The sequence below is a fragment of the Trichoderma reesei genome (assembly GCF_000167675.1).
Source record: "Trichoderma reesei QM6a unplaced genomic scaffold TRIREscaffold_1, whole genome shotgun sequence".
Lineage (NCBI taxonomy): Eukaryota > Fungi > Ascomycota > Sordariomycetes > Hypocreales > Hypocreaceae > Trichoderma > Trichoderma reesei.
In genome coordinates this window covers 1,277,540-1,304,811 of record NW_006711148.1, presented here as the reverse complement: position 1 = coordinate 1,304,811, position 27,272 = coordinate 1,277,540, and the positions used below count along the sequence as shown (strand labels likewise).

The window sequence follows — 27,272 nt, the reverse complement described above, 5'->3', positions numbered from 1 at the left end:
CCCAATGCTCCCCCTCGGCATCTTTTGTAGCTGATGCCGTATTATTGCCCGACTTGCACGCATGAGGCCGTTGACGAATTTCTCCCCAATCAGCCTTTGGGGGTTGCAGCTACCGGGTATTACCAGCGGGTATGCGATGTTAAGGAGGCAACATACATGTACTACATACATCCAGCCAGCGAGGTCTCTCTGATTTGCCGGTACAGATGGGAAAAGGAAATAATCTCACATTGACGCAGATATGATAGCCCCCTTCACCATGAAGTGCTAGCGTCTGCTAACGCCGTTGACGTCGTCTCGCGACCAATCCTCAGGCACCCTTCTGACTGCCCCTTTTGCCACCCGGCTCAACGCAATGAGCGATATATGACTGGGATAACACGAGGCATCTCCGAATGCAACGCGATCGTCACATGGCTGGTCCGACCGTCCTGAGTGCCACAAGATGTGGTTGCATGTCGGCACTGACCGCGACATGGCTGGAGCGCATAGTTCGTAGTAGTGATAGATGTTCCCATCATCATATTGCAGGTAATCGAATCTGTGTCATATTGAATGCGATGAGTTAAGGTACATGTAGGTATAGGTAGTGTTGCAGTTAGCCATCAAATCCATCAAATCCCATCCATCCACCATTCACAATCTTATCGCAGCCCAGTTCAGTACATGTAGTACTACAGTACCTAATCCATAGCACTCGACAGCGCTGCACACAGGGGCCACAGAGGACCGGTAGCGCTGCAATTACAGGTGGGGTTGCGCTGCCGCAGGCAAGCAAGCAGGGTCTCCATGCAGCGCTAACCGCCGCTTGGAGCTAGCGCTGGCCGTGGCCCCGGCCGTATCTTATCGATATACCCCAGCTTCACCTTGTTGGGCGCTAGCTGCGAACATTGAGAAGCCGCCCGTCCATTCATTCGATCCATCCTCAGTCAATCAGACCCGCGAGTAATGCGCCAGCATCCGTCACTTGCGCTCGTCAGCCATGGAGGCCATGGCGGTTTTCCGGAACCAGCGCCCACGCCATCCCTCCCAAAGCCACAGCCTGTGCCTCTGCCTCTGCTTCTAGGCGGAACTGTGTGCATTCTCCATCATTTATTACTGCTACTTCCATCCATACTAGCGACCGAGGTGGGGTGGGGGAGCCCTCGCCTGGGCTTGACCTGAGCCGTCCGTCTCTTCCCTGACGGGCGACGATGCGTCCAACACGCCACCGACCACGTTGGGGTTTTCTGAAGCCTTTTACGTTGCTCTTCTCTTCGTTCTTCTCCTCTCAATCTCTCTTTTGATACTCTGCTCTCTTCTTATCTCTTGTCCTCGTTCCTGTGATCAACAGCCCCCCTCGCTGCTCGGGTGGGCATGGGATGCCGTTCTGCTGTTTGCCCTCTGGACTGCGATACGGCGAGCGTGAGCCCAGTGCGGTCACGCTGACCACCCCCGCGGCCGCTTTGGTCTCTGGCAGCCCGGCTGACCTCTGTTGCAACATCCCGCGTGCCTCGACGACGGCATTGAGCAGACGTCTTGTGTGATTGCCGCTGCTTCGAGTCCACGAGCCCATTCTTTGGTTCCAGCCACCGAGTCGAGTCGTCGAACCCGCCCGATAGCGATCAATACAGTCTTATCTTCGAGGGCCTGGTGGTCGAGGGATGGTTTGACAGGAGCCTCAACGGCCTTTTAAGCTCTCCCTCCAGGCGGACACGAGGCCCCTGCCTCGTTGCCCTCCGTTCTTCACCAAACTTTAACCGCTACAATACGAAAATCTAGATTCGCTGAAGATTTGGCGATTCATATCTCTCTCAGAGAGCACGCCCTCGGATCTGTTTGCAAGGACAGCGCCTTGGGTGGAGAAACACGCAAGTTCCGGGGAAACAATCTACTACTAGTAGTAGTACTATCGCAATCCGTCCAACGAAAACACGAGAATCAGTCGAATCCCGCTAGTTAGCCATGGCGGAAGTTCTGGGCGTCGTAGCAGACGCTCCCGTGCCCGCTGATGAGGGCACTGCTCCGCCTACACCACCTGACGTGCCCCTGAAGGGTAAGAACCGCCAGCGAATCCTCCGTGGCATCCAGCGCATCTCTTCATCGCCGTCCCTCACCGGACTGGGACGATCAAGATCGGTCAGCAATCCCTACAGCCTCCGATATGGTTCCATGTCCTGCGTCAGTCTATCCACAGCCGGGCCCTCGCAGGGATCCCCGAGCGGCAGGTCTCCCACGCCTCAGCTTTCTCCCCTGGCCACGACAGACGGTTCGTACTTTGACTCTCAAGCCGGCAAAGGAGTATTGCTGGTTGAAGAGGAAGAGGACGATGGTGTCGACAAGTTGCCGGCCATTCGAAAAGTCGCCCTTGGGCCTGCCCACAGCTCGCCCACCGTTTCTTCCCTGCCGTCCGAGCTGAAGGGACGAGCTAGAGGTTCGGAAAAGAAGGATTTTTATTTCTGGGATAACATCCCTCACGAGGTGCGGGTCCATATCTTTGCATATCTGCGGCCCAAGGAGCTGGTGCGGATATCCAGAGTCAGCAAATCGTTCTACAGCTTCTGCTTTGACGGGCAGCTGTGGACGTCAATCGATGCCTCTGAGTTTTACCAGGAGATCCCTGCTGCCTCACTGGCACGCATCATTGCTGCCGCCGGTCCCTTCGTCAAAGATTTAAACTTGAGAGGATGCGTTCAGGTGGAGCATTACAAGCGCACCGAAGTCATTGTCAAGTCGTGCAAGAATCTGATGAATGCGACCCTCGAAGGCTGTCGGAACTTCCAAAAGCACACGCTTCACAATCTACTCAGAAGCAACGAGAAGCTGGTGAACCTGAACCTGACGGGACTCGCGGCGGTGACAAACACATCTTGCAAGATTATTGCTGAATCGTGCCCTCAGCTGGAGAGCTTCAATGTCTCGTGGTGCCAGAAGGTCGAGGCTCGCGGGATCAAGGCCATCATCGACGCTTGCACAAAGCTGAAGGACCTCCGTGCTGGCGAGGTAAAGGGGTTCGATTGTCTTGCTACCGCAGAGTCGATTTATAACACCAATCGACTTGAGAGACTGGTTCTCAGCGGGTGTCTTGAGCTCAATGACGAGGCATTGAAGATCATGATGCATGGGGTTGATCCTGAGATTGATATCCTCACCGGTCATCCTGTGGTTCCGCCTCGTCGGCTTCGCCACCTAGACCTGAGCCGCTGCATCAGACTGACCAATGCAGGGTTGAAGGCAGTTGGCCATGTGGTTCCAGACCTGGAAGGCCTGCAGCTTTCGGGATGCAAGTCGCTGACCGACGCAGCGCTTGAGCCCGTCCTTGCCTCAACACCGAGGTTGACCCTCCTCGAGTTGGAGGATCTTGACGAGATCACCAACTCGCTGCTGTCTGAGCATCTCGCCAAGGCGCCGTGTGCTGCCAATCTGGAGCACCTCTCTCTGAGCTACTGCGAGAATATTGGAGACCTTGGCATGCTCCCCGTCATGCAAAAGTGCATACGGCTGCAGAGTGCTGATTTGGACAATACGAAAATCAGCGATCTCGTCCTGGCAGAAGCTGCCTCGATGGTCATCAAGCGTTCCAAGCCGGCTTCAACGAGTGATGTTCGTCCCAAGGTAACGCTACGGCTAGCAGTATACGACTGCCAAAACGTCACTTGGACAGGCATCCGGGAAGTCTTGTTCAGGAATGCTCAGGTCAGGCCGGCCGCAGACCAGCCCGGCGGCATCACGTACCCGACCGAGAGCATTGGCCTGAAGTGCTTCTACGGCTTCCAGATGACCGTCGACGAGCACCAGAAGAGAGTTCTCAGGGGCGACTTTGTGGCCGCTGGTCGGCTGGAGAGAAAGTGGGCAGACTACATGCAGGCAAACGAAGAAGCTGGCGTCGGGGGAGTTGGATATCGAAGGCGCCGGCGCAGAGCAAGGCATGCACAAGCTCTTCATGCGGATGAGGAGGACGGCGGGGTTGTCGGCCGCCGCAGGGCGAGGACCTTGGGCTCTTGCTCCGTGATGTGATGTCCCGGCGATACTCATCACGGGTACATGCTGTCACCTCATGAATGTTTATTTTTGGACATCTTATCCGTCTCCTCGTGGAAAGGGAGCATCTTGTATCGACCATTTTGGCTACTCTACTTTCTCCCTTTCCAATACTTTTGGTTTTCTCTGCTTTACTCGCATTTTCAGATAGCCACACGGCACCGGTGTTGATGCTTTTGGGGGGGTAGAACATTTACAGGAGATTACGGAGTGGGCGATGGGCATTCATCTTGGGCAATCTATTTTCTTGGGCTTTTCCACTTCACTACTCCTTTCCGTCTTTGGAATAAAGATCCAACTCGCTGGCAGCGGGTAGACATTGGGCACTCTCCACGATGGCACGATGTTCGCTGGCCTTGGGCCAAATTCCCCGTCCTTTTGGGCCCAAAGATATGACGTTGAAACCGGGATTTTCTTCTCAGGACACATGTCTTGTTCCTCCCAAGCAAGGCCCGATCTAGAACTGCCAGCACCGTCTACAACTGTCCTGCAAGCAAGCTGCATTCTTCTTCTTTCCTAGTCTGATGCAGATAGATTTGTTTTCTTCTCTTATGCAAGAATACTTGTCATATGATGATGCTTTGTTTTTTTTCTCTCTTGCCATGTGTCAGTCCGTCTCTGGGATGGTTTTTTCTGCGGGCCTCTGGCGGTCAGGTCAGCTGCCTGCAACGTACATACCTACAGATAGGTAAGGTAGAGTGTAATGTACGGAGAGACGAGCCACGGAGACGGTGCTCCGTACCTATTACCGTACGCTCTTCTATCTTACTGCTTGATTTGTTTGTTTTTCAGGCGCAGTTATTGATGCAGGGGAGAGACAACTTCGTATTGTGAAGGTCTGGAATATGCAGGACTGGCTGCAGTATGTGAGAGAAGGATGAAGTGTGGCGGATTGGGTTCGGTCTTGGTGAGGAGGGTAAGGTTGCTTGCGTTCTACTAGGTGAGATACATACTCATACCTACCCAATGGTCCGTTAGGTACTGATTGATGTCTCAATGGGCACAAAAAGCCAATGTTTTCTCGAAGACGCATGGGTTCAAAGTATTTTCTATTCTATTTTTACTCCATGTGGAAGATATCGACTCTCTGCTGCCACACCCTTCCACCCCCCCTTTCCAGCAGAGGATAGCGTGGGTGAAAGAGTCTCTGCAGGAGGCGTGCTTCCGACTTACCACGTTGACCATTTCAACTAAGGCACGAATGACTAGGGTAACAATTAAGCTGTGAATCTTCAATGAATAGGCACAGTAGCATAGCATGAATCCGCTACCAAAGTGCAACTGGAAACTAGTTCCTCGCCTTGGCCGTCTTTAGGGGACGCACTTGGATCCAGATCCCACGTGGTTGTGAGGAGGGCCCGAGTCTTTCTCCGGGGCCACTACGGATACAGACAACTCTATCCAACGCCGGCTCTGCCTTAGTTTCCTCTGGTCCTCCTATTATTATCTTAGGCGCGAGACTTGTTCTCTTCCTCTCGGGTACTTTTGCCGTCGAAAGGAAAAGTTCGCCATGCTGAGGTTAATGGGAGACAACAACTCACTTACATGCGTTGGCAGGGGGCCGCACTGTATACTACCTTGGATCTTTTGACGGCAACGGCGACAAGATCTTGGCTGTGTGGAGCATGAGACGTAGAATAAAACGAATGGTGTTGGCCAAATTGTCGCAGAATTGCCATTGAGAGAAGATGAGCGAGCGATTGATGTGAGCAAGGGTCGATCGTCGGCTTCTCTGCGTTGGGGAGAGACGAGACAGGATGAGGGGGGGCTGCTTCTTTGCCCAAAGTACAAAGCAAGCAACTGGCCATAGACCGGACTGGAATCATGTATGAAGCATGTATGCACCTCGCTTAGGTGCCATCTTGCTGTGCTGTTGCTGTTGCTGCGCTGTCCTTTGCCCTGGAACATGGGACGCGATGATGAAGTGATGGTACCGGGCAGTGTGTGCGAGTGTGCTTGTAAGTGTGTGTGTAGATGCAATGCAGCATCGAGCAAGTTGCATGGAGGGATGCAGTAGGAGGTGCAGATGCGCGGCTGATGATAATAAAGCTCTTGACCGGCGTGGAGGCCCTCGTCTCTTCCCAGTCTCCGCATCATGTATGTGTTTGCACCTGCGGTAGCTGACATACTTCGCACCGTCACATTCATGACCCTGTTGCAAGGACTTGTATCGACAGCATCTATGAGAGCTCTTGTCTCATGTCTTGTATACCCTCGCCCAATGGCCTGAAGAAGGTTCGTTGTGGACGAGATACCTAAGGAGGTTAACACGTGTGTGCGACGAGTATGCAATGCAGACGCGGATGCAGACGAGACGCAGATGCAGATGCAGATGCAGATTCCTGGCTGCCTTGGCAACTTGGTTCTCATGCCTGTCTGTATATGCGCATACTTGTGTGTCTGTATATGCGTGTACGCATGCACCTGTATGTACATGTGCGGGCGTGTGTGTGTGGCAAGCTGTGCTGCTGCTTTCCGATTATTTGATTTGCCGTGAAGATTTCTGTCGCCTCGAGAGGACAGCCGAGGGCACCTGGTACATAGCGACCATTGCAGTAACTATTGTATGCCATGTATGAAGTAGAAGCTCGCGTTGCATGCCCTTGTTGTTGCGCGCATGAGTGGCTGCAGAATCCCTGCGACCGGTGAAGCAAGCGAGTGCAAGGTGTCATTGCTTGCTTTTTCTTTTCCTTGGCTTTGACTTGATTCTGACTGGGATTTGAGAGTGAAGCTGACGATTCGCTGTCATCGATTTCTGATATCTGGACCTGTTCAACGGGTGCATCTCCGGACGCTCCGTGCTTGTGACCACTCACGATGTCGGCGCAGGAGGCAGATGTTGGGAGCTGGTAGATAGTACCTATTGAAGTCAGAAGCGCACAATCACACATGATTCAGACACTCACTGATCCCATTGAGGCTCCCTGAGCACAGGCCACCAAAGTGCAGCAGATTTGAAGGATTCAATTGAGGACCGAGATGCCTCTAAAAACGCCACAAATCTTCAAGTTGTGAAGTGTTGAAGAAAACCAACGGCTCCCAGTCCTGCCTTCCTTGCTCATCAATGAATGGAATGTCACCGCTGGCGCTCGGCTAAGTCTACTAGAAACGGCAATGCCTCAGTAGCTCGCGGCTGCCCATAACTCGGATTTGCTGTTAAACAGCGCTACAAGCATGCGAGTACAGTGCTCGTACCTTAGTGGGTACATCGACTTCAGTCCATCGAGTTCGGATCCAGGTATTCCTGGAAACGGCGCTCTGCTGCTATTTGATGGGATATCTAGTCGTGCTTCCGCGGAGGATTTGCAGTGAGGTGCTTAGTGCTCTCCTTGACACCTGATTAAGGTGCGTTCTTGATGACAGTTACACATACCTAATACCTTACACATCATGCTTCTTAGTAGGTACCTACTACCAGTATTACGCGTGGAAAGGCTCACCTGCTTCTGAAGTAACACAGCCTCATGCGCCTCGTCACTTCCAATGTGATAGGAGTCAGGTACCTATCTACCTAGTACGTGTCGTACCTAGGTACGGGACGGTACATCTGAATTACATGGCAATTCTGTAGCTGTGCGGCATCGCAAGTGCCCTGCAATGATGATTGTTCTTCTCTCTTTCCTCGCCAACGTCGACTCTTTGATTGTATCCACTGCTGGCATTCCGATCTTCATCCGTAGAACAGCGCAACTTTGGCACCCGCCAAATGGCTGGAACAGGCACAACCCCCCCCCCCCCCCCCCCCTCCTTCCCCCCTCTTCTCTCTCTTCCTCATTTGGAGATCTTGGTTAAAAACTCCTTCATCATCAGCCTCATGCTACTAGTACCACCAAGCCCGCGAATAGGCATCGAGGCTATCTTGAAAGGAGAAAGGCTTGCCTTGCGGAATCTCGTCCCACCAACCGCAAAACCAGGTGTGTAGGTATTCCTGGTTGGTGCCCCCACGGAACCTAGTCTGGTTGTCTGGGTAAGAGAAAGAGCAAAAAAAGCCCCGAGGTCCAGCGAGGAGAGCGTCGTATCGCCAAGTGCAGACTGCGCTTTGTCCATGTATGTGCGCTTGAGGGGCTCTTGTGGTCAAACTACGACTCTTTCATGGCCTGAGCAACCCCGGATCCGAGATTAGATTCCGCCTCGGGGTGCAGCATCTCGCATACAAGGACGGATACTCAGACGACCAGACGCCAGCACGGATAATTCCTCATTTCGTTGTCACCCTTCCTCACCTCCATTTGGCTTCTCCGTTCCAAGGCAAAAGAGGAGAAAAATACCTGCAAAAAGGAACATGCCTCTCGAGACAATCTACGTCGTTCGACATGGGGTAAAGTGTTGCGCCTCTTGCCCTTGAATTTTGATCCTCTCACACCCCCCCTCCTTGTTCACTGCAGACAATGGCGTCACGAGGCTGAGTGCTTCTTGTATTGACTGTTGCTATTGTCAACGCCAGTTCCGGTCTAGTTGGTCCGTCGACCACACCACAGGAGTGTACTCAGCTTCGATCCCATCACCAACAGGAATCCCTGTGGACCCGGCCCTCACCGCCCACGGCGTTGAGCAGTCGTGGGAACTTGGCCGGCATCTCATGACGGTCGAACCCCCGGTAGAGGCCGTGTACTCGAGTCCCTACTACCGGTGCCTGCAGACGATCACGCCCTTTGTTGAGCTTCAGCGGGAACGGTGCTCCAAGGAACGCCATGGCGGCAGCAGTCCTGCCTGTACCATGATCCGGCCTGAGCATGGCCTCTGCGAGTGGTTCGGCTCTGCACCGTTTGAGCATCCCGGCCCAGCCTCACCGTCGGTACTAAAATCCTTGTTCCCTGCCTTTGACGAGAGCTACGTGTCGGCTCAGCATCCCCCCAGGAGGGGCGAGACGCTGGCTCAGCTGCAGGCCAGGCTTACGGCCACGATGCAGAGTATCATTGATCGTTGCGACGCTGAATATAGGCGAGCCGTCGTACTGTGCACTCACGCCGCCGTGGTCATCATGTTGGGCCGTATCCTGACGGGAAGGTTCCCTGAAACGGTGGACGCGGATGATTTTCGTGCCTTTACCTGCGGGCTGAGTGTCTATCGTCGGAGACTTATCAGTCAAGATGAACAAGGACCGCGAGGAGATGGAACTTTGCCTGAGAACAAGCCCAACCCCCGTGCTGTTGTTGGAGCTTGGTCATGTGAAGCCAACAGCGACTGTAGCTTCCTAACCTGTGGCGAAGAACGAGGCTGGTACGTACGAAATCGACGGGCTGAAAAGCAGACAAACAAGGCAACAATCCGTGAGCTATGCTGATCTGCTGGCTGTAGGAAATTCTCAGGAGACGAAGAGTTTCCTGACACGGGATCTATGGGTCCAGACGCATCCGAGTCCAAGCTGTAGTAGCAAGCTGGAAAGCTGGAAAGCTGGTCATGCCCATCGGAGCTCGGAATCACCAGCAATCCACGTAGCCAGTTGAGGATTGGGCTGCAGCTGCGAGCCAGCTACTACGGAGTACAAAGTACAGATGGCAGGGTTTGAGGAAGCTGTGAGAGCTGTCTAGCCACCGAACATCCAGGCCCTGCCGGGGCTGTCACGTTCTGCTTGGGCTCACGAGCATCCGTGATGCATGCTGTCTGCAGAGTATTATTAGATTTCGTCACGAGAATCACACCGCGTGGCAAATTGCTCCCAGATAAGGAACGACAGGATCATCAGAACGGCCGTGCTTGGTACAACCTGCGAGTCTTGCCTTGTTGATTGCCCCGTTGGGCCAGAGCTCACCAGTTGGGTTGATCGGTTTCAGAACATCAGAGCAGACAACAAATCACCGAGCTTGACAAGTGTACCTTACCGTCTTTCTCGTCCATGTAATACATCCAATCCCTTACACCGCATCTGGAGACCCTTCCCTAGGAATTTGAGCTTCGGATCGTAGCCCTACCGAGTCGGAAAGATGCTCCTCCCCAGACCCTCTCCTGGCCCCTGCGCCGCAGTGGGAGCGGCTTACTCACTTGTCAGGGCCCTCCCCTCTGTACGGGTATCTGGCAGCCAAGGCACGATCTGATGCTGCGCTGGCACTCGGAAACCGGACGAATGGTTCCGTCGTGAACTGGCGACAGTAGTCTCAAGGCACAGGCCGTCTTGGCCGTGTTGCAATTCTTGCAAGCCCCTGGCCAGTTGATGGGCCATGTCTCATGTGCCAAATGGGTACCTCCATCTATTATGACTGGTACTAGTCAATATGTAGTATCCAGCTCAATTTACGGAGGAGCAGTCCGTAGTAGGTGGCCAAGTGCTTCCCCACCGGCGGCTTGATGTAGGGAGAGAGAGGGAGACGACGCCACGAAATGATTTCCGACGACGCTTGTGTACGAGGTACGGGGTATCGGTGAGATGGCCATCTCTTGGGGAAAAGGGAGTCCGAGCATCTAGAGAAACAAGGAGACATCCTTGTGACTGATCTCCCGCTTCCGTTGCTTTTTGCCGAAGATAAACTGGGTCTGACGTCCAGCTCAGCTTGAAGAAAAGGAAGATATTCCCACTCCAGGAGATTATCGAGCCCCATCGATGCTCCTGATGGCCTCGATGTATATTGCAATGTGTGGAGCAGGAAGATGGGCATTCGGGATGGTGTGTAAGCGCCGTCAAGAGGAGGAGAGACACGTATACCACGGACGTTTGGATGATCAATCAATGGTTCACAGGCAGTTTCAACCCCTGCCTCTTCTTCATTTTTCTTTCTCTTTCTTTTCTCACAGAGGGGAATAGTTTCATTGTCTTATTAAATGGTTTCACGGTATGGGCGGCTTGAGCAAAACGTGGCGTTGCTCGGCTGCCGATCCCCCGTGATGGCGTCGCTATGACTGTTTCTTTCACGGTAGGGGATGGAGTTATGAAGTAATAAGGCAGGACGTTTATGCGGCGAGGAGGTGCGCACTTGTGATGTACATACACCGCTTGTGCCTCTTTGAAGGACCTTCTAATGCAGCGACGGAGGTCATGATGCAAGAGTAGGCGCTTCTTGAAAGGAGTTCCAGGTACTGGTGCATCTCGATACCATCTACAGATTAACAAACAGACAATCTATACCTGTCTGCCAAGAGGGCAGCACGCACGCCATCACTTTTGCGTACCAGGATTAGTCTTATCATCTTGAGCCTATCTAGATGGCAAGCCTCGCGATACCTCATGAGGAGTGGCGCCAGAAGACATATCTTGATAACAGTCCACCTAACTCTCCGCAACTTGTGCTTCCGCCAAGGACAAGTTCCAAGCTGAGCTCCTGTGAGCGGCGGCCGGGACGACGGCCCCCCGGCCCGTCGGAGGCGGAGGAGGAGGAGGCACAATAATACTTGTTAAGCTGAACTTGATGAAATGTGCGTCCCAGAAAAAGTGATAGCTGACAGAATTTCTTGCTCCTTGCGTCCTTGAAGACCACCACCGGCTGCACGTAGGGTTGGCGTCGAATTATTGAAACCTGGAAAAACTCGGTCTAGCTATATTGCAACAGGGTCCTGTTCCTACCTCATCCTCCCTTGTGTAAGTAGCGGCAAAACAAGCAAAAAAAAGGTGGCTGAGATCTGTCTCTGTCCGTCAGTCAACAGGCTAAAGGTAGTGCTAGTAGTATGTGAATATTTTCTTTTCTTTTTTTTTCGGTGTCTCTTGGCTCAGGACTATTGCTTTGTCTGCCGTGTCTCCAAGAGAATGTGTCATTTTCTTTGTTTTTTATCTTGATGGTTTTCTTCGTTCTATCTGTTGCACTATCCGTTCCTTGAATTCACTCCCAGCCGGGTATGATGAGCGCCACGCATGTCTTCAGCTACTATCTCTCATCGATGGCGGAGAGAGGATGCAGCTCCGCCCTTTGGACGCATATAGTAGGATCGAATTGCATGCTTGGGCGTCTGCAGGACGAATATTCGGTGTAAGTGTAAGAGCGGAGTTTGCCAAAGGGAGCCGTCTTGATAGGTAGGATGGCATGTGCTTCTGCGTGTGCTTCTCAATCATAAGACGACTATCGTAAGGTATCAAAGAGACGCATTAGGCATGTAGCACCAGGACATCACGTACGGATTACTCGTACTATCTGGCACGCACCCTTCCAAGTTCGAGGCGTTGTGTGCCACGACAGCAAGGTGCTCGCACCTCCACTGCCTCAGTATGGTCTGCAAATAAGGCAGTGCTACAGTACACTACGTGATGGCCCCCGGCCACTTTCGCAGCGCTTCAAGTTGACGTGGACTCGATAACTGACCAGGTGCCGGGACATTTCCTCCAGGTTAGGCGGCGCCAACTGAAGGTACCTACCTCGCTTGGTGTTGACGATTCCTCTTCGCTGTCCTCCGTACACGTACAAGCACCGGTGTAAAACTGCAGTGTGTGATACTTGTATGCACGAGACCTGCGCTCCTGGAAAAAGAGAAAACAAAAGGCGACAACAAGGACAGGGCCTGCGTCTGGCTTAGTCCGGTCTCAGGGCGAAATCCTGCTTCTGTATCGGGCCTACGAGCAGCAGCAGCAGCAGCAGCAGCAGTTCGACGGATCTGCAGGTTGCAATTGGGAGTTCCGTATCATGTGCATGTAATCGTGCTCCGTCGAGATGCATCAGACTGTTGCAGGGCAGCAGCACCGGCATCGACTGGAGGAGGCAAATGGCAGTCTGATAGGTTGGTGCGTAAGTATGTATGTAGTATGGCTGGCCCACGACAACACATAGGCACACGGGCTCATATCACCCTTTGGGAGCCTTACATACAGGCATCGTATGCATGTGCGTCCATGGTTCGGAACTTGTGTGTGTGTGTGCAGAGGGGGGACTCCATGCTGCCCGACTCAGACTCAGAAACTTGGTCCCCCCAATTGCCTGCAAGCCGGCACAAGCGGAGCTCTTCTGTTCATGCGGCACCACATCCCGATAGGCGCAGAGGGGCGATTGCATGCACTGGAGCTTCACCGGTCCCAAGCCATCAACGCAGGTTGCTGAGACATGGCGGCAATCCGGAAGCGAAACCGGTTGCCGAAGATCGACTGCTGCTGCTGGTGGAGGTGGTGGTGGAGGAGGAGGAGGAGGGTGGTGGTGGTGGCTGTTGCTTCACGCTTGACGCTGATGCTCCCTTTCGGCCTCTTTGCCTCTTTTTCTTGTTGATTTCTTTTTTTCTTTTTCTCCTCCCTTTTCCCCGCCCCCCTGAAGGGTCGAAGGGAGGATCTGGTTTATTAGATTTCCCCCCCCAAGACACCGCCTGAAGAGCTGGAAGCGGAGATCAGCAGTGGTTTATGCGCGTTTGTTCGTATGGGGACCGGGTTGAGTCAAAGTACCTACTATATGATGCTGACAGGGTCTTTTGATTCAGGGTTTGTCTTGCCTTGGACCGGGGGATAAGAGGAGCTGAAAGCTTATCGACAGCGGATCAATTCCAGTTGATCTTACTCAGTCGGTCTGCTACCGGGTCTGGGGCTTGTTTGTATGTACTTGTTCTTGTACAGTAGGTATGTGCAATTCGACGTATCATCAGCATCATCATCATCCTGATTCCCGCTTATCACCAACCAGATCTACATACATATCAGTACATACCTAACAACCCGGTACTTACCTACCTTTCTTAGATAGATGACGGATAAAGGTCGTGTTTGCTTCGAGATATCCGACGGTACTAACAAAAGGTACAGCGGCCTTTTAGGCAATCGTCACTGCAGACCACCTGCCACCTCTGCGAAACGGTACGTACACAGAGGTACCTTAGTCCACGGCCAAGTTCTCCCCAGATCGCTGGCATTCCGCACCCTTGATTGTTCCTTCCCCGGCCGCTGCAGCTTTCCACCGGTCAAATGCAAGAGCAGGGGCGCCTCGGCCAATCAGAGGCCTATGATGGCTGTTTCGATGCCCGCTCCCCGCATCGGGTCTAGCGCCGACCGGGGCCTTGATTGGCTCACGTCTCTCCATCTTCCTTCCTCCTCCTTCACTCCCTTGCGCCCAGCCGATGACCAAGAGATTGATTGCTCCTCACACAACCTCCTCTCGATACGCAGAAAAAAGCAACGATTGCAGGCCAAAAAACTCCCTCTCGTCGACTCATGCGCCGCTGCTGGCGCCCGCGCCACAGTAATTCTCTCTGTAACATTTTGCTCGTTTCTTTTTTCGGCCCTCCCTCGCCCCGTCGTTCCTTTTTTTTCGCCCGCTTAGTGCCAAGCACCGTCCCCTTGACGGCCTGTGAGAGCAGACGTTGTCTGACAATGCCACCGCTTGCAAAGCTGTTGTCCACAGCAGCTGGCACTAATGCTGCTCAAACCGCCATTGCAACGTCTCGGCCCAACGCAGCCGGTGATGATTATGATGCTGTTGACAATGAGAAACGGATACTAACGCTGTTGAATGCTATCAGGATGGCCAGACGGAGCCGCATGTCTCGTATGAGAGGGGGGAGGGCGCCGCCGAAATGGGAGTCGGGGCCGGGCATGGGCACGGCCAAAGACCAAGGGACGCCACCAATACCTTCACTGACCCTCTTCGTCAAACCAGTACGTCGCGGAGAGGCCCAAAGTTCATCCGGCACTGCACGCCGGGCTCAGCCGCGAGGCAAGGAGGTCCGTTCTTCACTGCTTTTGGTCCTGGGCTCCGGCCGATGGCCACTGGCCTCTTGACTTCTCCATAGCTGCCGTCCCCCCTCTGGCGCCCTGCCCTGCATCTGCTTCATTGCTCCCAGACATACAGGAACCCGGCGTCGCATCTTCCTGCAGGAAGAAGCAAAAAAAGAACCGGTTACGCTAATCTGGGTGGGCAGGTCCGCCGAGACTTGGGACTGGAACATTTTGCGTCCAGCTGCTGGCAGTCCACCACTGACTTGGCCGTGACATACCCCCCCGGGAGCGGCAGCAGGTCACTTCTCAGATCTTGCTCGGCCTTCCCTACACCGGCCCCGGATCAGCCACGTCGAACCTGGACCTGCTCCCCTGGCCCTCCTGCTCTCCATCGTCCAGATGTTTTTATGCAAAGCCGCCTGGCATCGACGCCCGACTCTTTCTACCAGCTGCCACGCCTCACCTGCTTGCCAGATGCCGGCCAGCTGTGGCCCAATTAGACATGTGAAATCCTCGGTCTCGAATGTTGCTTATTCTCTGTGTGAGCTGGTCGCCACCGTCTAGACTGGTCTTTGAGCTGCAAACTTATGCGGCCGACCTGTATCATCATGGAGTCCAGCTTGGTATGGGCTGTCGTGTTGTTGTGTCTCTGGGCAGAGGCAGTCTCCACGCAATTCCGACCTCCTGGGTTGACTTCCTTTGGACGATGTGCTCTGCACAAGCATGTAAGCCGTGACCAAAGCTCGTCGTCTGACACTGTGTGTGTATGTGAACGTGCCCAAAGCCATGTTGTTGGTCCACGCAGCAGATTGCTGTCAATCTTGGTGCAAATCCCCCAGCTTAGTGGCAAGCCGGCATCTGAATGCAGCCTCCCTGGACGAGATGATGGCCGTACCTGTGATACGACCTCGACTTGCACGGCCACCGACGAAATACATCTGATGAGGATGGGGTGCCAGTGCCAAAAGAGGTATTGAGGCAGTCCTTGCTACTGCATCCTTTTCGTGCGGGTGGCGCCTCGTGGCGAGGATCCGTCTCGCACCGCCTGCTTGCTACCTTTGATGGCTGCTAGCATGCACGCTCGACCAACACAAGCTGTGGATATGCTCAACATCATGGTGGTGCTATTGGGAGATCTCTTCAATGCCACCTGGGCCCTCTCTGCTCCTAACAATATCCACAACCTGTCCATGCGTCCTGCCGGATTCTTCGCCATTGGGGGGACAAGATTGAGGGAAACACGCCATCTCGTTCCCAAGACAGGTGGCTTACATACCTTTGCGGAGGAGACACCTGGCGGGATGGTCCTTTTGTGTTTGACAGCATGGGCGTTCGTCCATAACCGCACAATCACTTTGGCCCAACGGACATGTTGCCCACTCGTACGGACTCCGGCCCTCTCAGTCTCTTTCACGTACCGCAGACCTCTCATCTCTTTGCCTATTGTCATCGCCCTCGGTTCACCTCCCCAGCTCAGCCCTTCGGCACTAGCCTTGCCTTAGAGGCGCATTGGTTCATGTTGCCACGCCGCATCTGTCTTAGGAAGTCAATCTTCCCGAGTCTTTCGGGGTCTTCCAAGACAGCTTCACCCTGCAGAGCATAGGCGGGTACAAAGCCGCCTCTGATGGAGACCACCCCCCCCCCCCCCCCCCCCCCCCCCCCCCAGAGGTGGTGCCAATTTTGGCACCCTTGTCCTCTCAAAACGCCGCAGGTCTGGATGTACCGTTTTGTTTTTTATCGACTCTGCGGTGATCCACTGGAACAGGGCACACCTTGTGTGTGTTGGACGTTGTCTCGTGTGCAGGGTTGAGGCCAGGGCGGAAACGACGAGACCCTCCCCTCCAAGAAGACAGGAGTGGGAGTGACTTGTACCGCCCTCACTGGAGCCCATCACGGCCAATCCATTCATTGGTCATGGGCAGTAGCAAAGCGCCTTGATCCAAGGCCGTGGCACAGGCCTGATCTTCCAGGGTCTGAACACACTCCAAGGCAAAGCGCAGCAAGTACAAGAAGACCGTGCTCCTCGTGTTGACCTTCACTCAGTGTTATCCTCAAATCTATCCACTCTTTCCCTTCTCACCCAAGACTTGTTCGCCTACCCTTTTGTCACAGTCGATATCCCTCGTTACTGCGGACATCTACCTGCTGGCACTCTCCCTCTCGTCCTACTTGAGCCTTTGTGTCTTAACTGCAGCCTCTGTCGATTCAACCATTGTCTTCAGAGACAGCCCTTCAGTACCCAGGAGCTCGCCCGTTTTTTTTTTCGCTGCTGTCTTATACGCCTTACTCGAGAGTCACTCTGGAACATGTTCCCTGTGCAAGAGAGTCCCGAAAGCCGTGGCTCTTCCCCGGCCACGTCCAACATGCTGGGCATCGCAGGCATGACGAGCAGAGAGGCTTTCCTCCCTAGGAAGCTGTCTACCGACTACCTGTCATCCGTTCCAAGATCTCTCCTCCACCCACAAACCCCTCCTGACTCAACCTCAGCGAGCCCCATCGTCAAGCCAGAGGGTATGTGCTGCTCCCTTTGCCGCCAGACTTGTCTCTTCACTACTCAACACGGGACAGCTGACACATCTCATCAGGATCTTTCTCGGCTGCTTCAAGTAACATCTCCCGGGAGTGCTCCCCGCTGCCTCGATTGACTCGCCTCAACTCATACTCCAACCCGCCTCCCATCAAGCTGCCAAGCCTCAGGGAGTTCGATCAGGGTGTGGACGCCATCGCACGATCGTATGGGTCAACACGATCTTGGACTCCTCCCTCGCCTCTCTCTAGCCTCCCACCCTCCTCGCCTCTCTCTAGCCTTCGTCGTGGCTCCATACTCCCCCAACCTCTGCCATCGATGCTGGCCTTCTCGATCCATGAGCCCGCGTACCCAAACTACGCCATAAGCAGCGATTTCTGCCCTTCTAGACTGGACGGCTATCCTAGCCCACCCCCCGATAGCGAAGGGCGGCACATCAACCAGAAGTACACTCAAGAAGAGGGTGACTTCATCATCTACGCCTGGCACGACAGGAAGCTCAAGTGGCAACGCATCAAGCAGGAGTTCGCCGACAGATTTGGCCGCACACCTGAACGGACTGTCCAGGGCCTTCAAGCCTGGTACTACCGTATGAACCAGCGCATCCCCGTCTGGGATCGAGATGGTAATCTCATCTTTGACAACGACGACGACTTGGAGCCGAGACATGTCAGCATCAAGTGCCGTGAGAGAGACAGCCAGGACCGGCCGATGGAGCCCATGGGCCTTGCCCAGCGGTACCCCGACCGAGCCGTCTTTTACGATTGGGTAGACGACGAAACAAAGATGAAGTGTATGGACTGGGGTGAGTCTAAACCAAACCAAAGCTCCGTATATCTACATATGATGCTAACCGACTCCTCCGCTATAGCCAAGAAACGTCTCCATCAGCTCCGAGACCGCAGGGAGCGACGGAGAAGAAAGGAGCAGAGGCGCCTCAAGATGTGAGCGACGCCTCGCCCTTTTCAACCTTCTATCCCCTACAGAAGGGGAGACAGCGAGGAGCCATCTCTGAGAGAGAGGGAGCAATGACCCAAATTTTCTCTCGTGCGGAAGAAAAGAGTATGGTCGTGTACTACTAATAGCTCTCCCAAGCGGAGACGGCCACCATTCATTACATCCCTTCTTCTCCTTGCGTCAACCGGCCACGGCCTTCTTTTACGACAAGACTCATACACGACTTTTCTTTTTGACCATTTCTTCATTCTACGTTCACGTCGAAGTCTTTCGTGCTTCAATGAGGGCACGGATTTCAAGCATCAAGCATTGGAGGAGAGCGTTCTTTTGCATCCTGAGGTTTGCTTTGTTTGTCCTTCTTCTTCTACTTCTTCGCCTCGTTGCTCTGCAACCAGATTTGTTTTGATCTGTTCTTATTCACCCATATATTCTTCCCCTGTACTAGTATTTATTGCTTGTTACTGCTACTGGCTTTTTGCTGGTTTTCTCATGGCTGGTCTTGCGAGCCTTGTCATGACTTTTTGCTTTTTTGCTTCTTTTCTTTTTCCTTGCATATATCTACGGCCTTTAATGAGGAGGTCATGATGCTTATGGCTGGGCGAGGGCATGGAAAATTGGTCGTTTTCACTGGACCTGGCTACTCTTTGGATGGGGGAAATCGCGTGTGAGCAAAAGAATCCGCGAGATATCATGATGTTTCTTTCTCTGGTATATTTCAATCTACACAACCAAGCTACCTTGGTACATCTACTACCCGAATGGTTCTGCTTCTTGACCGTGATTCTACTGCCTTCTACTCTGTACTCAGTTGACATTAGCTCGAACGCACCCTTCCCCTTTTTTTCTCTCGTCCGTAGTTCTGCGTAACTCTAGTTTCTTCTATTTGGGTCGCCCTGCATTGTACGCGTGTCGCAGAGAGCTGTCCCTTGCGTCTCACAGCATTGGGAGGTCACCAGCAGCTAAGAGTCAAAAGATCCGGCTTCCTTTGCTTGTGCGTATGGACGCGGAAGAGTCGGCCGTAGTATGTACTTTGTTAAGCACGCGCCCTTCGCCTCTTCGTTGACAAAAGGGTACCAGCAGCGGGCATGTGACCCCGTTTTCTCCTCTCCGCCTCTTCGTTGCCCGTTGATATTCTCTGGTATTGGATGGAGCTAACAGGCTTTTCTTCTTTTCCTTTTTTGATAGGATGTGAGAGCAAGCAAACTCAACATCTCCGAAGGAATGACTGGGCAGACGTACAAACGCCATCACGTATTGGACTGGATTGGACTGAACTCTGTTGTTTGCCCTTCCACAGTCCATGATTTGCAATGAGAGCCTCCACAAATGGAAAGTGCCGGAGAGGGTGTGTGTATGTGTCATGTCGTGTACCAATCCTCTCGTTGTTGAACAAACAACAAGGGCTGGGGAAGGGGGGGGAAGAAACTTCTGCATAGGCATGTATGTAGCTCCTCCCAAGAAGCAAACAGGCCGAGTGAGGACCTAACGCTTGCTGAATTCGTTTTTTCTTGTTCCCGCCACAGCCCCAAAGCGCGTTGTGTGAGCTCCAATCATCAACAGAGAGCGAGGTAGAGGAGGAGTAGCAGGAGGGCGGTGAGCATACAAAGCGTGTCGAAAACGGGTGGGCAGGGGGCATGCAGGAATGTGTCGCCCAACACACGCAGACATACACAACGTACTTCGTACACGTACATCACATATCCAGCAAATATGTGTACAACGGCAGTTTTCGTTGGCTGGGGGTCGTAGCAGGCATTCTGCGTTATCCGCGCACATGATTCCACACCCCATCACGATCTCTTTTTCTGCCGAGCAATGAAGAGAGGAAGGGGCAAATAACCGCAGCCGGGCCACGTGGGGGGTTTGGGGGGTGTCATCTTGAAGGCTCGGGTGGTGATGATAGGCGGTCGTCATACGGCCCCATTACATGTTTGTGAGCTCCTCTTCCGAGGAGGTGAGGGGCCACCTCGTGGGAGACAGCAAGCTTTTCGACGGAATGTTGATCGCGATGGTGACAATGGCGAGGTTGATGACGATGCTCGGCAGCCTTTGATTCGATATCTGGCAGGTGGCTGCGAGTAAGGAACGGCAGAGAAACAAGGGGTGTGCCGAATGGCGTCCGGTCAATCTGCGATGCTCAAGGAACAGACGAAAGAGACAGACAAGGTCTTATCACAGCCTATCGAAAGGTGGCGTTGCGTTGCATGAATTCTCGAATACGATCCATCCTTGCGTCATCATCGTCGTCGTCTTCCCCTTCCATGGCGATTTCGTCGCTGTCGTATTCGTTGTCGTCAAACTCTTCCTCGTCTGAGGCGTTGGCGTTGCGGTACATGTAGGCGTGGCGGTCGTACTCATCCTCGGTATCTACCTCATCCTCTGGGTAATCCGCCGTGTAGTAGTTTTCCGCTGGTGTGAGAGGTCAATGGTGAGATTTTGTCTCGTATAGATCAAGGTCTTGTGTGGCGGTGGCTTACCATTTTCGTCTTCATCATCTTCCGGATATTCATCATCTTCATCTTGAGGCGGCCCGTAAAAGAGCATGTTCTCTTCTTCTCCATCCAAGACTAGGAGGCCGACATCTGAAGGTAGCACATTGACGCCCATAGTGTGAGCGGGAATGCGCACATACTCCTCGATGATCCAGTCCGCATCGTCCCCTTCTTCCTCACTCGCATCAACCATGCGAATATCTGCCGTCTCCCCGGCCGGACTATCTGACGCTGCAGCAACATCTGGATGGCGTTCTTGATATCTCTTCTCTGGGGCCTTGGGCCTGAATCTGGGCTTCTCGGCCTGCTTCTTCTCAGCCTCCATGGCGTGTAAGTTTGCACCAATCTCGTCCAATACCCATTGATTCATGTCAGCAGTGATCTTGTCCATGTCGTCGGTGTGGCGGTTGATGAGCGACTGCGGGAGAGGGTGGCGAGTTGGCGGCTCCTGGGAGGGATCCCGTCGCTTTGCAATGCCAGGCTTCTTGAGGTGCCTCTGCTCGACGTGCTCGTTGGAGACCGCCATCGTCTCCTGAGCGTGGTCGTTTGCAATGATATCCTTGGCATCTCTGATGACGAGGCTCTGTCGAGAGGATCTTGGTATAACCTTTTTACGGCCCGTACGCTCAACGAAGATCGTTGGTCCATGCCGCACATGCTTCGAGATTCCCGAGCTGGTCGGCCCTGGGGCGGCGGACGCCTGCGCCAGCATCGCCCGGGAGACATGAAACTTGCGCTGTTCCGGAAGCTGGCCATCGGCAGATCGATTTGCATCGCTTGTTGAGCCTGATATAGGGCCATCGCTGCGTCTCTTTATGGGCGAGGGACGATCTTCGGGTTGCGAGACGTGGATGACGGGTTGGCCATCGCTGCGGCTGATGGCTGGGCCTGACGGTGAGGCCTGGGACTCTCGTCGCTGATACACCCAATTGCGATCGCTGCGATGGCGCTTGGCCCCTTCATCAAGCTCTGCATGATGTTAGACAAGCGGCGCAGTGACGATGTCAAAGTCAACGAGGGAACTGACGGAGGAAAGTGACGGGAGACTCGTCGTCCCGTTTGCGCTTGACCCGGATGAGCTGCGGGGGGATCGACATAACCGAGACTTTTCGAATGAATTCGGGCGCAGATGAAGAAGATGCCGCTTGTGTGCCTATCAGATCAAGCAAAAGAGCGGCTGTGATGGGGGACAGCGTAGGACTGCAATACATACACAGCTGGGGGGAAAAATGAGGTCTGGATAATTTTGGCGTAGTATTTTTTGGAGGTTGACTTCCAGTTTGGGCTAGAAGGTGCCGCCCGCCCATGGCGGTACAAGGGTAGGTGCGAGGGACCCGACGATGCATGACACATGACGTCGCGTCTCGTTACACTGAGGCAACATCCCCTGACTACCTATTAAGTAATGATACATCACTCGTATTAGACATAGGATGCCCTCTTGAGTGATTATTAGAATATCAATTCTCTACCACGCTTCACATACATAAGGGGTAAAGGCCCCGTCGATGCATACAAACAACGTCCCTTGTGTTTAGAACATTCGCGACTTGGCGTTTACATAATACGAGTACTTACTATCACCATCGGCGTCTCCTCACAATATGCTTTTACCAGTCAAACCTGTCCATCTGCCCACCTTGGGGAACCATCAAATAACCATCAGGCTAAGCGTTTCTAGCACCAGCTTCTCCGCACAGCGGCCATCGCCTCTGATTGGTCCGACCCCAAATCCATGATATCACCGCTAGGCCTACCTGGGCAGTACCTGCGCCGAGGTACCGCCTGCAGCGTCCCGCCTTGTCCAAGGAACCTGGAGCCCCGGCTGTTTTGCCGCAGAGCAACGGAGCAGTGCGTCGTATACAAGACCTTTGCAGTTCGTGCAGGCATCCTCTCGACATGCTGGGCTTTACCCGGCTGGTTACCTCACGGAAACGCTGCATTGCATTGCGTGACTAAAAGGCGACAACAGATGCAGATGGGCGAAATAAATACCTCTTGCAAAAGCGTTGAGCACAATGCCGCCCTTTCTTCCCGCATACAATGTACTCGCATGTACGTGGTTGTGTTATCAGGCCAGTCAACTGCCCGCTCACTTCGCCCAGAGGCTTGCCTTTAGATACCTCTTAGGCCGTACGCGAACGCCTTACGCGACGCCCACGTCACTGCCAGGTGCCACTCGCCAGCCATGACGATTCCATGAGCCGCTCGGGATCCAGAGCCGCCCTCCATCACCGCCTCTCTCCCGGTTCTCTCCAGCAGGGAACCTGCCAGGCAGCTGCCCGTAGCCTCTTTGCCTCTGCCTCAGCCAATGACCCAGCGTCCACGGCCCGGTAGCCCGTCGAACCCATCCCCTTCCATCCCCAAAGCTTGATCCCTCTCGGAGCTTGGCCTCCAGCCTTGCAAAGGAAACAGAAACTCGAACCCGAACCCCGCATAAGAAGAGGCTGATCAGCCCATCGACCCCTTGTTTCTTCTGCTTCTGCCGTATGCAAGGCGACGAGAAGCAGCAAGCAGCTCCCCTTCCATTATCACTTACCACCACTGAATCAGTGGCGCGGTGCCTTGAATCCTGCAGCGCATAACAGCTCACCCCCCCTCCCCCTGCTGAGCGCTCCTCAATTGGAACACCACAGCTTTGCGCGGGCGTCAAGTACAAAGTACAACCTACTGCGAAGCTCCTCATCTCTACAGACCCCCACCGTGTGTCGCCCAGCTTCTCCCACCATCGCCATGTCGTCAACCGCCGTTCCTTATACCGTTACGTTCCACCGCCCAGGAACTGAGCCTCCCGTGTTCCTGGCGGGTAACTTTGAGTCTCTGGAATGGCGTCTGCAGGAGATGGACTACTCTCGCAAGGACGGAGGCGAATACTTCTTCGAGTCGCGCGTGTTTGGCGAGCCTGGGAGGGAGTATCAGTTCAAGTTCAGGGCTGGCAGAGAGGGACCCTGGCTTGTGGACGAGAATAGAGCCGTCGGTGAGTCGCCCCGTCGTCTTTCCGATATTATCATCACCATCAGTCATCATCACCATCATCATCGTCATCGTTATCAAGCTGACACTTGGATGTTCCTCCAGCCACGGACGAAATGGGCAACCGCAACAACGTTCTGAAAATGCCCAAGAGCTACGTGCCCAAGCTCAAAGGGGAAGGGGAACGACGGACCTCAACCCCCATCGAGCAAGTGGCCTCGGTTGCAGCCGAAGTGGCAGATACAGCTGCAAAACTCGATGAGGTATGGCTAGATATCCTATCCACACACTTTCTCTTCTTCTTCCCAACACAGTAACAATCTAACAGGCGGCATAGCAAGACGACTCGACCCCTCCAATCAGCAGGTCCGGTGGAGAGAGCGAAATTGACGAAGAACTGAAAACCCCCTTGTTTGCTCACGAGTGTTTTGGCGCTTACAATTTTGTGGACGATGCCTTGGATCACGAAGCTCTTGACGATGATAAACTGAGGCGGGAATCATCAAAGCCCAGGTTCGACGAGTACAACATTGACGAAGTGGACATCAACGATCCCACCATCGAGCAGTTTCCGTGCGACAAGACTGCCATCTTCAGCACTCTGCGCAAGATCCAATCGAGTCTGGCAGAGGATCAAGCCATTGTTGATGATACACAACCGTCTCCTCGACTCGACGCAAGAAGATCCAGCGTGGATTCTGATGATAGCCTCCTGTCAGCAGGCTCTCTCAGCCCAGTCACGGCAAGAAGGCGCGAAAATCGCATGTCAACGGGTAGCGGTCGCAACAGGTCCCTTGTATCACTGGGCTCCATTGCCGAAGAGCCCAAAACACCGGGCCCAGAGGAGGGCTCCCATCCAGTGGCCACGGGCGGCTACATGAAGAACGGCGCCGGCTTTGGTCGTGCAAAGAGCCCCGCGATTGAGCAAGGCGAGCACCTCATGATGAAAGGAGCTTAGGTTGTGGAAAAGCATGGGCATGTGATTGAGCAAATCGAGTCTATAAAATCGGAACGCGGGACATGGAGGGCGAGACATGATGCCAGTCTCCATACATAGGATGCATTTTCTTATTTGGCAAGCGGCCACTTTTCAGTGGCCTTGATCATTTTCTCATCTATATTTTCTCAGATCTCTATATATTCTTCATACTACTATGCTTGTAGCAAAGGAACGATGGGCATGCCGTCACTACACGACACTGATTTAGAATATTTTTACACCGTTGTCTCCTTTTCCCGCTACTACCTCGTTCCTAACAATGAAGTAATCTCTTCACCGAACCTTTCTGCAATCATTACGAAGCGATCCTTGACACTAATAATTCATCGAAGCCAGATGGAAAGCATTCGAAAAAAAGATCAACTGGCCCCTTTCCGTCTTGAGATCGTAAGGACGGAGCCCAAAAGTGCCGCTCATCAATGGGGCCGGCGCTAGCACTGCCGATGCGACCCGCGCCGATAAGCAGCGACAATCAGCGAGATAAAGAAAAAAAGTTGCAAAGCTTCTACAGCCCCTCCAACAAACACCAAGCACTCACCACGCCGAGATATACTCCAATATGCGTCGCGCAGCCGCAAACTCGGTCTGCTTACGCTGTGTCCACACGATCCGGAGTCGGCCTCTTGTTCAGCCCTCACTGACCTCTTCAATTCTTCCAACAGTGCAGCCACAGCCATGTCTGGGCCAGCGCTCCCTCACCCACCGAGCCAAGGACAGGCCCTCGCGCATGATCCTCGCCGACCAAGTCCACAGAACGCCCCGTCTGGGTCGAGATGACCGCAAGCCGCGCCGAGAGAGAGTCGCAGGCCCCTTTGCCGGCATGAACCGGACCGTAGCCAATGTTGACCCCAGCCGTGCGGCGTCAAGAGCTCGCTCGGCCGATCGCAAGGACTCTCGCGACGACAGCAGACGGCGGCCGCCGAACGATCGAAAGGCGCTCAAGATGCAGCGGGCACTGGAGTCGGTCTCGTACAGCAAGCGCACGTCGCTAAAAGAGAAGATGCAGAGCTTCGAGTCGTTTGAGCAGTTTGACCTTCTTCCTACACTCAAGACGGCCATCGTCGACGAGGTCTTTGCGGGATTGGTCGACATTCGTCCGACGCCGGTGCAGCGGCTGGCGATTCCCGCTCTGCTGGGGCAAAAGGAGCCGGGAGAGCCAAGGACCCAGCAGGAGAGGCAGTCGTCGTTCTTGTTGGCGGCAGAGACTGGATCGGGCAAAACGCTTGCCTATCTGCTGCCGGCCATTGATGCGCTCAAGAGGGCCGAGGCCGAGGATCCGGAAATCCAGGCTTATAAGGAGAGGGCCGCAATCGAGAAGGAGCGTCAAAAGGCCGCGGATTTTAAAGGAAAGCCCTTTGAGGAGCCCCATCCCACCATGGCCAGGCCAAAGGTTGTCGTGCTGGTCCCGACAGCGGAGCTGGCTCACCAGGTTGGGCTGGTGGCTAAAAAGCTGTCGCATGCCGTCAAGTTCAAGACGGAGATACTGTCGTCGAACCTGAAGCCCCAGCAGATTCAGCGGAACCTGTACGGACCAAAGGGACTCGATCTGGTCATCTCGACACCTCATCTGCTAGCCTCGATTGCAGATTCCGATCCCAACATCCTCTCTCGAGTCTCCCATGTAATCATTGACGAAGCCGATTCGCTTTTCGATCGAAGCTTTTCTTCCGTGACCTCCAGCATCGTCGAGCGTGCCTCGCCCTCCATGAAACAGCTCATCTGCTGCTCGGCAACGATCCCGAGAAAGCTCAACAACTACCTGGCCACCAACTATCCCAAAATGGTCAGAATCACGACGCCAAACCTGCACGCCATCCCCCGACGTGTCCAGCTCGGCGTCATTGACGTCTCCAAGGACCCCTACCGCAACAACAAAGACCTTGCGTGCGCCGACGCAATCTACACAATCGGACGAGAGGCCTCGCAGCACGAAAACCTGGTCAAGGACGAGATTGACGTCCGCCGCATCATAGTCTTTGTCAACGAGCGAGAGAAGACGGAGCAGGTTGCCGAGTATCTTCGCTCAAAGGGTATCGATGCTCAGGCTTTGCACAGAGATACTCCTGAGAAGCGTCACGGCGAGACTCTCGAGACCTTTACCACTTCCGAGCCGCTGCGGATCATTGCGCCTCCCAACCCGTCGCGGAAACGATCCCTGGCAAACGTCAAGGTCCTGGTGGTGACCGATTTGGCGTCCAGAGGTATCGACACTCTTGCTGTTCGACACGTCATTCTCTACGATGTTCCTCACACTACGATCGACTTTATCCACCGTCTAGGCCGTGCCGGAAGAATGGGCCGCCGAGGAAGAGGCATTGTGCTTGTGGGCAACGATGACAGGAGAGACGTTGTTGCTGATGTAAAGAAGAGCATGTTTATGGGTCAGGCGCTCATCTAGATGGACAAGAGGCTTTTGAGGAGGTTCTACTGTATAACTACATATTTGGCATATGATCATGACGATAGATGGGCCAACAATCTGGCTGTTCAAGACCGTGTACAATATATATCAACAACTGACTGGATAGGATGTTTTGGGAAATCTCTGACTTTGAAATATACATGATACAACTGCATATCTCCAGTATAAAGGGAAAGAATATTGAGAAGTCGGCTGTGGATGTGTTCGAGTTGATCGTTGGTAGAGCGCCCGACTGCGGTAGATCTTACTAAGGCGACGAGGCTGGGAAAATAGCAAACGTCACTTTATTTTCTTTCGCGAAGCAGTGCCCCACCTGAGCTGTCAGCCTCGCG

At 53.8% G+C, this 27,272-nt stretch overlaps 5 protein-coding genes across 5 annotated transcripts; 4 read left to right on the top strand and 1 right to left on the bottom strand.

Moving 5' to 3' along the window:
* Positions 1-1,944: 1,944 nt before the first annotated feature.
* TRIREDRAFT_73881 (uncharacterized protein) lies at positions 1,945-3,996 on the top strand (the record flags this gene model as incomplete). Its single annotated transcript, XM_006961590.1, has 1 exon — positions 1,945-3,996. One exon carries the CDS (start codon positions 1,945-1,947, stop codon positions 3,994-3,996), a length of 2,052 nt encoding a protein of 683 aa, XP_006961652.1.
* A 4,306-nt stretch (positions 3,997-8,302) lies between these two features.
* On the top strand, positions 8,303-9,506 carry TRIREDRAFT_43961 (RNA polymerase III transcription initiation factor complex component; the record flags this gene model as incomplete). The annotated part of the gene is made up of 3 exons (XM_006961013.1): positions 8,303-8,338; positions 8,465-9,240; positions 9,319-9,506. 3 exons carry the CDS (start codon positions 8,303-8,305, stop codon positions 9,389-9,391), a joined length of 885 nt encoding a protein of 294 aa, XP_006961075.1. The 3' UTR covers positions 9,392-9,506.
* A 3,576-nt stretch (positions 9,507-13,082) lies between these two features.
* On the bottom strand, positions 13,083-21,642 carry TRIREDRAFT_1857 (uncharacterized protein; the record flags this gene model as incomplete). Its single annotated transcript, XM_006960861.1, has 5 exons — positions 13,083-13,112; positions 13,539-13,543; positions 20,274-20,462; positions 20,531-21,514; positions 21,573-21,642. The coding sequence occupies 5 exons, from the start codon at positions 21,640-21,642 to the stop codon at positions 13,083-13,085; spliced, it is 1,278 nt and encodes a 425-aa protein (XP_006960923.1).
* Positions 21,643-23,090: 1,448 nt separating this feature from the next.
* On the top strand, positions 23,091-24,680 carry TRIREDRAFT_119690 (uncharacterized protein). The gene is made up of 3 exons (XM_006961589.1): positions 23,091-23,522; positions 23,624-23,781; positions 23,856-24,680. Exons 1-3 carry the CDS (start codon positions 23,279-23,281, stop codon positions 24,474-24,476), a joined length of 1,023 nt encoding a protein of 340 aa, XP_006961651.1. The 5' UTR covers positions 23,091-23,278; the 3' UTR covers positions 24,477-24,680.
* Positions 24,681-25,077: 397 nt separating this feature from the next.
* On the top strand, positions 25,078-26,916 carry TRIREDRAFT_54064 (uncharacterized protein; the record flags this gene model as incomplete). The annotated part of the gene is made up of 1 exon (XM_006961588.1): positions 25,078-26,916. One exon carries the CDS (start codon positions 25,078-25,080, stop codon positions 26,914-26,916), a length of 1,839 nt encoding a protein of 612 aa, XP_006961650.1.
* Positions 26,917-27,272: the final 356 nt, after the last annotated feature.

What these genes read in the sequence shown, in the direction of transcription:
- TRIREDRAFT_119690 (XM_006961589.1), top strand. Translation starts at nt 23,279, where the DNA reads ATGTCGTCAACCGCCGTTCCTTATACCGTTACGTTCCACCGCCCAGGA. An exon ending in GGACGAGAATAGAGCCGTCG is followed by an intron (nt 23,523 to 23,623) that starts GTGAGTCGCCCC and finishes ATGTTCCTCCAG; the next exon opens with CCACGGACGAAATGGGCAAC. An exon ending in CAGCTGCAAAACTCGATGAG is followed by an intron (nt 23,782 to 23,855) that starts GTATGGCTAGAT and finishes CAGGCGGCATAG; the next exon opens with CAAGACGACTCGACCCCTCC.